General features: G+C 38.6%; 1 protein-coding gene across 3 annotated transcripts in view; it reads right to left on the bottom strand.

The window, feature by feature from the left end:
• LOC131971343 (rap1 GTPase-activating protein 1-like) overlaps window positions 1-12,914 on the bottom strand; it is a 54,320-nt gene that overhangs the window by 31,543 nt on the left and 9,863 nt on the right. For all 3 annotated transcript variants that reach the window (XM_059332745.1, XM_059332747.1, XM_059332749.1), the window contains exon 2: window positions 12,021-12,056. In XM_059332745.1, the coding sequence (XP_059188728.1) occupies window positions 12,021-12,056 (36 nt within the window). The remainder of the gene's footprint in view (window positions 1-12,020; window positions 12,057-12,914) is intronic.

Below are 12,914 nucleotides of genomic sequence, written 5' to 3'. Positions count from 1 at the left end.
AGCAGGTTTTTAAATTACTGTAATGAGTCTCGTTCAATCCCCACTGAACATGTGCATTTCCTCCTGTAGACTAACCATCCACAGTTCCCAGCAGACCTGTGACTAATTTCACCAATACTCACTTTCCTGCTAAATCCCTGCAAGACAATATTCCATGCAGCAATAGTGTTGACTCATCTGTCCAGCTTCTCAGTGAGCAAGTATGTAGTGTGTGTGTGTGTGTGTGTGTGTGTGTGTGTGTTGTATGTGTCAGACATGAAGAGATAACAAGGGATTACAGCACGGTCCTCATACTGTGCACCATTAAGAGCTGTGTATTGTGATAAACAAAATAATCCTCTCACTTCCCATAGCTTAGTGATAAAAAGGGAAAAAAACTGTATTATATCATTGGACAAAACTTTAATAGTGTCCAGATTAGCAGTAATTTGTAGAGAAATCCTGCTGTGGTGTGGCAATAATCTTTCTCTATCTGTCTTTACAACCCTGGGGCACAGGCAACAGATGTTACATATACAGGTCGGTTTTTTTTGGGAGGAGCAGGGGGTTAAAAATGGGGCGTGGGGGGTTGTCAATAGTGCAGCATATTGGATAAGAGCATGCAGGCAGATTTTGCATGGTGAGTGATGTTGTAACATGGATCATTGCAGATGGCTCCTATCAAATCAAAGACCTTACTCAGGACTCAACACTCCTGTATGCTGACGAAATAATAAATAAAAGAAAATCCTGAGCCATGCGGAGCTATATTTTTTTATCTCTTGTGAAGAAAGATAGTTGGTTTTAAATTGAGAGTGTCCTCCCTGCTCCAATGCCCTTTGCAGAATCCCACAGTAAATCCCTTCAGACCAGCCCCCGCTGCCAGGGATTCCCATCCCATTAGCCTGGTGAAATGGCCTGTGGTCACTCCTGAACCCCCCCCCCCTGTCCTCTAAGGATTGCTGCTCTCCTGAAATGTCTCACCCTCTTTTAATTTTGGCTTTTTGGCAGCTATTTCTCAACCAGGAGAGTTCAAAAATATTACAAGAATCAAGCTGAAATAATGGCTAAAGTAGCTGGATCTTGTAATTCCTGAAGGATTAGGACCAGCAACTGTGATTCATTAATGTATTTAAATTCATACAAATTAGTTCCTTCTGATTAAAATGAATGTTGTTATGCTGAACAAAATAAACCCAGCGAGCAGCTAAGGATGTAATCTGTGTGCACGATGTGTGTATGTGAGGGTGTGTGTGTAACCAGACGGTGACCCTGAAGGGCAGTTAAAGGTTTAGGTCTCCAATAACAGACACATTAAGCTCCCGCAACATGTCAGAGGTCTCATGCAGGCGCAATGGCTGCTGTGCTGAAATATGAATGAATGGTTATTTATGCATAACTATCGGATGTCTCCCACAGGTTGAGATTTAATTAATGGTGGTTGACCTCAGGGGGGAGAAGAGGACGGGCGGGGTGCAAACAGCAGTGAGCCACAAGTATCGGCTGAAAAACAGAAAGCACCAAATTCATGAGCTATTGAATCCAACTTTAAACTAAGTTTTTTTGTGGATAAAAAAAATATATGTAAATAATAATAAAAAAAAGCTTGAAATTTAAAATTTAAATGTAATGATTTGCATTGTTGATTAACATTTTGGCCTCTTACATAAAAAATGACTTATGATGGAACACAGTCTTTTAAATGCAAAAAAATATATTCCACTTGATTTACCACCAACAATGATTCATTTTTTAAAACTTAATTACTGTAAAGCATGCATTATTAAAGATGCATCAAAATCCACTTAACACATACAATGATAATTTATGATACTACAGGGACTATTATGAATCCTTACTGCAGTTGAGTGTTAAGTGTAGGTAGTTATAATGTATTATAACCTTATTTGAACTAGTCAAGAGTCTCCACCTGACATTTTAAGTCACATCTATAATGTTTTATGACTGACATTATGTGTGTTCATGAGTGTGGCATAGAAGCATTATAATTTATGATGAATGTCCTTACAATGAACTATAGATCTGGTCCTTATATAAGGTGTTGCCTATTTTTTCAGAGACTCTTTAATTTATTTACTCTATCATGAAAATGTCCATTACTATGGTTTGGTTTGGACTTTTATCTTATCATTTATTTATATTTGATATAAAAAGACCTAGTGTGTCCCTATTAACGTCTGTGACTATAGAGATACAAATGTATGTAGGAGGTCTGAGGGTTCTCCTGCTGTTCCTAGATTTGTTAAAACCCGCCTCCAGTCGCTCTTAAACAAATCTGCTGTGTTAATCAAGCCCACAGTTTGTTTGCAAGGCAAAGTGGGAGAGCCAACTGCTGCCTAACTTTTGAGGAAACTTTACATCCCCGCCAGGATTTCTCTGCAGCACACCTGAACCCCACTGTGACTGTGATTGTGACTGGTTTGATAATCATGCATCATTTTTTTATGTCTTGTTTTGAACTGAGTAATTGGGTTTCAACATTAGGGCTCCCGTAAGGCACATATGAAATGTAAGAAAGTTCCTGTTGACGGAAAACTACAGTATGACCTCCTTTTTTCAAAATAAGTCCTCTTCTAAATAAGTAAATAATGTTTATGCTAGTTATACCAGCCCTGAGTCTTTAACATAGACAGTATAAAACATGGATGTAGTCTCAGTGTGCCTGATTCCTCCCAACTCCCCAATAATCCAAAATCAGTGGGAAGCTGAAGCGTCTGGTGACTAAAAAAAAGCCTCCTGTGACAGCACGCACCTGCCACTCAAAGCAGCCCTGCCTGTCATTATGCTAAACTTTAACCCCTTTGGAGTTTTGGGCTATTTTAGGTTTTTAATCCTTTTCATTCTTTACCATGCCATGTTGGTATCATTTTTTTCAGCACAACCCCACCTATATGAATTAATAATTATATGTTAACTTTGACTTACAAAACCAACATTTTGAATAAAAAAAAAACACAAAAAAAACATAAAATGAAGAATTTTAATTGTTGCAAATGTGAACACATTTCAACATGTTTCAGTTATAAAGATATAAGAAGTAAAATGAGAACAACATCTAGTTCTATATTTTGATGAAAAATATTTGACCTTATCTCTAGTTTTACTCAGCCTATCATCATCAAGTCAGTACTTTAGAGGGAAGTTGATAGCAGGGCTTGGAACTGCTTAGTTAGTCATAAATCAATGGTATGATTTATGACTCTAGAGGGTTAAGCATGACAATGACCTGTCATGAAAATTAGCCATTAAGAGCCAAAACCAGGTTGGAAAGATGTTTATTTCTGCTGTAAAGTTGGTCATTTTAACATGGGGGGCTATGGGGATTGGGGATTTGGTCATGAATCAAAGTACTGATCTGATTAAATTTTGACCTGATAGCAGCACTAGGTGAAAAGTTCAGGGATGACCATGATTATTTATTTTTTCTTGCCAGGGACATGAATGTTTGTGACAAATTGCATGGCATTCTGTACTTATATTGATTCCACACACAGAAAAAGAAATGGCAACAAATTAAAAGTTAATATGGATTCATTGATCTGATACAATTTTCACGATAATCCATCCAGTAGCTGAGATATTTCGGTCTGGAGGACAATAGTGGACTGAACAACATTGCCTTCCCTAGAGCCACACTGGTGTCAAATCAGTTATGTTTGTATTGGAATAAATTAAAATGGATATTTCTCATGGTCTCTGAGTAATGTGAACTCTAACACATCGCCTCATTGTCAGCATCCACCTACTGAGCCAGAGGTTGGACCTCAATTAATTTAAGCACTGTGCTGACAATCTCCACACACAACTCATTTAACAAGCGAGCTGTTCATAATGCGTGTGAACATCCACTTCAGAGGTCAGACAGCCACACATTCAGCTGCTCAGTGATCTTGTTTCCCCTGTGTCATCATATATTACAGCGATGACACTGAAGAGATGTTGATGCTAGGAGCCGACCTCCCTGTTAGATTTTTTCAAATTTGTCATGAAGTAGCAACACCTGATGCCTTGCCTTCCATCAGTCCTCCAAACAGCCAGCAATATGGGGAGCACATGTGCGTTGAATTACCACACAAATAGAGCCTGGAATTGCTCTGTTTTCAGGGTCATCCTTCCCAACCCCCCTCAGACTGACCTGAAGCACTCTAACAAATGGGAGGCTGATTGTCTCTGGTGTGAAACCATTTCTCTGCGCGGTGCTTATATGAGTTATTTGTCTTGTGTGTGTGTGTGTGTGTGTGTGTGTGCGTGTGTGGTACCACTATGAGCCTCAAAGGCAATCGTTCCAGATGAAAAGATTTGATTTTCACTAAAAGTTTTATTTTGGCGGAGTTTCCGCCACACACATAGGGTGTGATAGGTGTCATAGGGACAGATACAAAAAATCTTTCCTGCCACGTGCCATCACACTGTACAATAACAAATAGTCTGGTTCATTACATACTGTCTATGCACTTTATGTGTTTTTTATGCACACTGTTCATTGCACCTTATTTGTTTCATAGCACCAACATTTTTATACTGTATATTCATATTTATTCTGCACTGGAATTCTACTCTACTCCTTCTTTAGACACTTTATATTTTATTGTATATTTATTGTATTTTTATATTTTATTGCTTGAAGTATGCCTAGGTTGTTCTTTTTTATTTAATTGTGTTGTCATTGTCTCTGTGTGTAATGCTGCTGCTACACTGTAATTTCCCAGCTTGGGATAAATAAAGTCTATCTATCTATCTATCTATCTATCTATCTATCTATCTATCTATCTATCTATCTATCTATCTATCTATCTATCTATCTATCTATCTATCTATCTATCTCTCTATCTATCTATCTATCTATCTATCTATCTATCTATCTATCTATCTATCTATCTATTTATCTAGTAACGTTGTATGTAATAACTAGGACTGTCCTCAACTACAGAAATTCTTAGCTGACTAACAATTTTGTGACTTGTTTGTGATTAGTTGATTTAATTTACAGATCTGTAAAACATTCATTAAAAAATGATTAATAAATTAGTAAAGTCGTGGTCTAGTAAGACCAAAAATAACTATAAATTATGAACTAAATAACTGAGCAGGGGCAGCCCTGGAAATAACATAACATTTTACATAACCTTCAGCTGTTATTCTGTGTGTGAGAAGGAAGTAATATAAAACATATTCCAGGACTTTCCCCAATCTGTTTTGGAAAATGTGAAACCTTCTGAACCTTTTTGTCCGATAGCTGTAAAAGTTCCTGCTGCCACAATCAGACAAAAGCAAATATTGGATAAAATCCAAAAAGCAGATAAGTCTGAGAGGCTGTTTGTTCCCCAGGGAACTGTACCTCTTAAAAGTTCCTTTTATACAAACAGCCGGATATCAGGTTAAATCCATTTAGTAGTTCTCATGAAGACATTAGAGCACACCAACTGTTTAAACTTGAGCACATTTTTATAATGCACTGCATTCATGAAAATAATAGAAATATACTCCAGAATAGGATGGCACTCAGTGAACGCAGACCTCCACCGAGGCCAGTGGTGCATTCACATGCAACTTGAATAGTTCTACTTCCTGATTTGGACAGTCAAAATTTAGTTTTATTTCATCATATTTGTATTTTTTGTTCAAAGCCTTTAGACAACACATTGATAGCTGTCTCCAGTATTTGTGTGACAATGAAAATCAAAGGAAACAGATTAAGTAAGCAATGAAATATGATAAGACACTAATTTTTCCAATTATTCTGACTGTACTGTATATGGAAGCAGCACAACTGCACATCTTGTTGAGTAAATAAAAGTGAAAATTACATTTCAATCAGCTAAAAAAATGCTAAAGCCTTCTAAAAAGTTTCATGCAAATTAGGCCAGTAGTTTTTCCATAATCTTGCAGAGAAACTGACAAAGACAGACAGACAAACCACACAGAAAAAGTAACCTCCTCGGTGGAGGTAAAAAAAAAAAAAAGACTGTACAATCAAAAGCTCCATGCTTGGAATTATAAATAATAAATATCTGTGCCATTTGATGCATGAGGAGACTCCTCGATGGGCCGTCTTGAGCCCACACGTCCCCTGACAGCTGGCAGTATTCAGTATGCATTAAAAGGCCAGGTACAGCAGGTGGTTTTGAATAAAGCATGTTCACTCTACAAATAGGTCCAGATTTTCAGCTTGTCGATCTCTCACAATGTCACTGTCCAATTTCCCCCAGGGAAATCACAGTCATGCAGATGTGACTTTTTGACGGCAGGGGGTCACTGGGGATAATTTTGTGCTCTTTTATGTTTGATATTAGAGCTAAAGGTATATTCAGCCACATTACACTTCATGCAGTTTGATCTATGAAGCGTACACCCCTCCTGTCAAAACAAGAACAACCAAGACAAGATCATGGATGAATTTCCTTTCCCATGGGAGAGAATAGAAAATCTTCTACTTCTCTTGAATTATCAAACCATCCTCAGCAGGACAGGTGTCAATAAACAGGCCTCAAATGTATGCTCAGGGATATACCCATCCACAATCACAAGGAATAAAGACTGGCTGCCTTCTTCAACACCTGAAGCAGCTGTCTCCTGAACACTGCCACTACAAGAGACTGTCTGAGGGCAAAGAAGTGAACTTTAAAGAGGCTGGCAGGACAACTTTACCACTGAAAAGCTTCAAGAATCAGATAGAGTAAAATAGAAACGTCCTGTCAAAGTCGGCAGGCATGCATCTCAACCTTCAAGAGCCTGCTGTCATTTGAGCTTTATGTTTTTTTAAGACATCTTGTGCTGACGCTGGCTGGTGGATGACATGTTAGGATTTGGATTATTGAGACGGGGAGAACCAGGGGCGAGCTTGTCACTTTGGTGCTATATTTGGTCAGACAGCAGGAGACTTGCAGGGAGACAGTGTAGTCTGATCTGGCTTGACAGTTTGCTCTCCCACTATGTCCGCTCTTCCAGACAACTCAGCCTGACACACACACAGACGAGCGTGCACAAGCAAACTGACACCCGGCCCCGGATCGGCGGCGCTGCGGCGGGCGCATGTGCACTGGAGACAGACAGAGGATGATGCAGAGTGACATCTCATGGGAAATCAGTGAACACAAACAGAGGAGTGTGTACAGTGACACCTCTTAAGTGTTTGTGGGCAGAAACAGGACACAAAGGATGAAATGGACCTAGAATTTTGAAAGCATCATAAAAATAGAACGAAGTATTGCGTCACACAATTTGGAATAAATAGCAAGGTCATTCAGCGACGGTAAAATAAGCTGTTTTTGGAACCTACTGAGAAAAAAGGAGATATTTGATCACTCGACATAAAACACAGTGTGTCTCTGTCAAAACTACCACATGACGAAAAGTCTCTAGTTTCTAAAGTTTAAATAACCAATTTATCATGAATATAAATTGAATCATCATTAATAGGACTACTGCAGCATGCACCAGTACTATGTCCTCAACTTTATACCACTAGAGGGCAGAAGGCAGGGCAACCAGAACAAGCACCAAACACTGCTGCACTGTGCTGCTCAGACTTAAAGAGCCCCTCCAGACAAAAGACATAAGGCAGTGAAGCTGTGCTCAAGACCATTATTTATCTCTGTGATACTGGGTGATGTTACAGAGAGCAACAGTTATATTAATCTGATTACTTTTTTTGAGGAAATATTTCTTTTTAAAGTGTCTGCTGGGTAAAAGGTTAATACTAAAAAACATTTGGAAAGGTTGAACAGGTGTATTAAAGCTGAAGGCTGGTAAGAAGTTTGCATTTAATTAAAAACTACATTGAGTGTAGAATTTAAAGTGATTTTTGTGAAAAGAATATTATGTGAAGTAGGATCATAGCTGTATGTTTTGTTATTTATTTTGGTTGTAAGGCCTGATTTTTTTTTATGTTATGTTTGATTTTATCAGTATCCGTTTGATTTTTTTTTGTGTGTGTGTGTGTGTGTGTGTGTGTGTGAGGGGTATTTGAGTGAAAAACAGAACAACCTGATTTAATCATAATTTTTTTCATGTTTTATTCATAGTTATTCTCATTATCATCTACTCAAGATCTTTATCAGGTTAATTTTGTAGAACCAGAAGAAAATGACAATTTTAACGAAATCTTAAAGAGGTAAAAATTATATACATTTTTTACAACCTTATAATTTTCAAGTGTCTTCATCATCAACTCATACCTGCACATTACAATAGATTGATTCAGATCTAAGGTGAGCATATAGGTAAACTTTCATCCTCCAGCAGCTGAATGTGAAAACAGCCTTCTACCATACCTCCTTCAAAATGTAAGTATGCCTTTGAAGAAACAAGGTTAGTGTCACAACTGGATTTAAAGGCATACTATGCAGGAATTGTCACCTTCTGTTTGTTTGTAAATATTCAAATTTGGCCCTGCCTCCTCTGCTCAACAAAAGTGAAAGTGAACTCCAGGATTTACTCTTGGATCAAGCTTTGTCTGCCTAGTGTTTCGCCTCACTATATTTGCATTTTTTTATGCTCTGTCTGCAATTTTTCTAGCTTTGTTTTTGCTTCAGAAGCAGACCTGAACTGCATGACAATCAGGTGATGTGAAGCATGGATAAAACAGTGGATTCAGTGGCCAAGTTGTTTTAAAGAATGGACCGGAAGTTATACAATAGACAACCTGCCATGATAATCCATCATGCTCCAGGGACAAAGAAGCAGAGTGCTTTGTGTCTGGATATACTGTATGTTCGTATGTGTGTAGGAGAGGAAGAGAGAGTGAGAGAGAAGCTCTTATACAACATCTCAGTATGGCCATTATCCACACTAACCCTCCTCTCCCATTTCCTCCCATCAGGGGAGCTTAGCAAGACAGGATTACAACCAATTACAGGCCTCCCCCTGGAGAGCGTGCAGACAGGGCTAGAGGTTGAGGATCATCTGTTTATTGTGCATGACCAGATGGAAGATGACCATTTAACATTTAATCAACAACAAGAGTCAAAGGATCAAAACTAAACAATTCCTGACATTAAATACGTGTAACAGATTAGACGTCATCGCGCATTGAGTTCACATTCAGTGTTCTGAGAACTTATTATCTATATAGGAAAGAACCAACGGGAGAGTGAGATCATGAAATAAAATTGATATTTCAGTTATGTTGAATGCTAGAATGGATGTTCTGGAGGGATGAATGGTTCAGGTCAGGATAGCCTATTAGTTGATGCTATTCTAGCATCAACTTTTTAGTTAAAGGGAAAGAAACTGGCCACAGCATTCAACAAGAAACCTTGTTGTTGTCTTTGATTCAGAACCAAACTTAGAGCTGTATTAGTTAGAGCTGTAAGTGTATTATGTCGCCAAATCTGACTTTAATTGTCTCAAAAATAAAGCTTAAGCGCAGAGACTAATGCACACTTTTACATCCAGCAGGCTGCCTTTAGTGGTTGTAGTAATTATGACAGGAGCAAAAGGAGAAAGTCAGGTGTTGTGGTATAAAGAGTGACAAAGTCCGTGTAGGTAAGATGCCATGATAGGTTGATGGGTGAAACAAGACTTTGGAGCCCAGGAGGCGGCTGTTTGTGTGAAACCAAAAGTTAAAGTTGACTTATTTTAACTTGACAGCATTATCTTTAACATAGTAACATTTCGAGCATGTGTCATATAAATATGCATCAAAGTAATTTATTTTAAAAAATGCTTATTTTAACCTACCAAAGTAGTAGTTGGAATGCATGCATCAGGCAGTTAAATTGAATTTTTGACTGTCATGCAGTTATCAGAAACTATCTTCAGGCAGGTTTAAAAGAAACTCACCAGAATTTCCTTGGCCTTCCAATGCGGAAAGGTGAGCACGGCATTTTGCTGGCTTGTGCTGTTACAGTTTTGCCGTCGGAGGATTTTGCTCACTGTCCTAATTTCCATTCACATCCTGTCCAACAAAGGGTACCTGGAGGAAGATTATGACTCTGTCTCTCCCAGGTAGTTTTCCTTTTTAAATTTAACTTTTGTCCTTCGGCTTAACAGAGTGTAGAATCCTTTCTAAAAGCAGCTGTTTGTGAAATATCTGATGGAGCTTTCACTGATTCTTCCTCCTAGCTCCACAGGTTTGGTTGCTAGAAATTGCTCTCTCCTGCTGGGTATGAACACTGATGATGATGTAACATAATTCAAGTTCTATTGACACAGTGGGAAGGATCCTCCAAATTCATTCAGGAGGGCTTGTTGAATTCCTCTTTGCTCTTCTCTGAGAAAGGAACATGGCAAAGAAGACCAAGTGTGACTCTGCTGAACTCTAAATGTGTTGTTTCCTTTCTGCAGACACCACACTGTTCTCTTATTTCTCTTCCTCTCATGTCATCCCATCCACTCACTTCCTTTGTCCATCTTCCTGCTCCTCACGCCCACAAATCTCCTGTGATGTTTTGTATCCTCTTTTGTATCCTCAGTGCTCCCTCCTCTTCTTTTTTACCGTGAGGTGCAGTTGTTCTGTTATAGTCTGATGCAGAGGGAGCCCGATGGCCACACTGCAGTGCCTGCAAACAAGCCCAGCCACTGCTGAGTAATGCAGGCCTAGCAGGTAAGAGAGATCCTCCTGTTTCTGTATTCCAGAGGGAAGAGTGATGATACTGCGGCGAGGCACTGTTTAACCTGCTGCAGTCCGACAGAAAGGGTTGAGGGCCAGACACTCATGCCACCACACCTAAAGCATTCAGGAATAGAGTAGTCTATCTGCAGTGGCAAGAGGCGTGCATGCTCAGCTCCCTGCCTGACTTCACGTGCCACTCACAGCAGCACTTGCCAGCACTGCAGAGATAGCAGCACAGGGTGGGTATCTGTTTCCTCACTGCTTTCCATCTGCTCTGCCTTTCTCTGGCTCATTCACCTTACTTTCACTCGCCTCTAGACTGATTCACACCTTTAAAGGGGGCATATTATGCTCTCTTTCAGGTTCATACTTATTTTTTCTCATGCTGCCCATGTCTGCAGCACCTCTATTTATCCTTTGTTATGAAAAAACAACCTATGCTTTTGTTCTCTTTTTAACTTTCTTGCTAGATTAAGGGACTTTTCAGAACCTTTTAGTAACATTATTTCAAAAAAAAAAAAAAAAGTGACTAACAAAACATTTACCGACTGATTCAAGCATAAGCAAAATTACTTTAAGCTTTTGCAATACATTCACATGCCTGCTGCTCATGCACACTTTTTTACACTTCATTTAAGAAAACCACACTGACGCCACAGAAAATGAGAAAATAAACGTATGACGACATCTGGAGACTTTAACCGATGTTTGAAGCTAGTGCAAGCTTCTTTCATTGGAAAAGGGTTGGTAAAACTGGTCTCTGTACCATCCATCATTACAGCCAGGAAAGCAACTGTAATGGAGTACAGCTGCAGTATTTAACATTAAAAAATCCCCAAAAAAAGCTTCAAAACCCAAAACTACACAAATGAACATGTTCCAGTAGGAATGTGACCCAAAATTGGGGAAAATCAACAAAATCAGCAACCAAGATTGCAGGTTTACAAGCAGAAAGCAGTGTACTTTCTGCAGTGAAAATCACCAATATAAGCTTATTAAAAAAAAAACTACACAATCAAATATGTTCCAGGCGGAAGGCATCGGCAGAAAAACATATACAGAAATATGTTACAAGCTTATGTCAGTTTGAGCTCAGAGTAGAAAAAAATATTGGAAACTGTTGGAGTGTTCAAAACAGTCGGAAACCTGAGCTTTTTTCCTCTCTTTTTACTGTGATATATTTATCACAGTATTTGAAACTTTGGCCACATTTAATGTGAACACCCAACACTGTAACAATATATTAATTCATAAATTAATTCATTTTCCTTAACAGATTATTAGACAGACGGTCGGAGTCAGTGACACAGAATGCAACTCCAGAGCTTTAAGAATTTTAATCCATTAATATCCAACTGATAATATGTTTGAATGACTAAGACTGATAACAAATCAGTCATTGTCTCACATGCTGTCATAATTTGCCACATTTACTGACAAAAATAAAAACAGGTGTTAGACTCACCATAAGCTTCTGGCCTTGGAGAATGTCTTGTCCACTCTAAAAACAAACAAAAACATAAAATCCAGCTATTATTAACAGTAAATAGTTCATTTAACGTCATGCTTATTGTCCAACAGAAGTAAAAAGTAAAGAAGTCAGCTTAACTAAGAAATCAAACTAAAGATTTTAATTGACACATTAGAATACATTAGCACCAAAATACTGAATCCTCATCTCGTTAATAGCTTCTGTGCCGTTGTCTGCATGTATTGTTTACCTGGATTAATTTAAGTGTGAAAAGTAAACAGGGATATTGGGACATCTTTTTAATTTCCAAGAAGTCCACTGAACTGAGAAAGGTTGGTTGTGCAGTGGGCTGGGTTACCCTGAAATAACTCCTGCCATCTGTTGAAGTAGCATCTCCGAGGATGAAAGGATGATTACTAGCTTGGTCCTGAGATAAAACAAGTCCTGTCCTGGTTTCTGAACGCACTATGAGGCTCATTACTGAGTGTCAGTCAGAAATAAACCGTCCTGTGTCCTTAAATCACTCTGGATGAAGAGATTTGAGCAGTAATCACTGCAAACAATAACAAGATGATGCCGTGTGGAAAGAGTAATGCAGGGTGATGTTTCTGCCAGTAGATGGCACTGTGTGTGCAGGATGAACCTCAAGTCTGACAGGTGAAATCTAATGAAAAACAATGCTTTCCCCTCAACTGTCACCCACAAAACCATTTAGCATGAAATGTAAATCCATAAGGCAGGACTTAAAACAATCTGACACACAAAAATGAACACTTTTCATTAGAAAACATCACAATCATGAACACACACTAAAACCTCTCTTGGAATGCAGATCTTAACTTCACTGGCAAAAACAAAAGTGGATATTTGATACTGATAACTGTTGCA

This window comes from Centropristis striata, chromosome 5 (genome assembly GCF_030273125.1).
Source record: "Centropristis striata isolate RG_2023a ecotype Rhode Island chromosome 5, C.striata_1.0, whole genome shotgun sequence".
Taxonomy (NCBI): domain Eukaryota; kingdom Metazoa; phylum Chordata; class Actinopteri; order Perciformes; family Serranidae; genus Centropristis; species Centropristis striata.
This window is presented reverse-complemented; position numbering and strand designations above follow the sequence as displayed.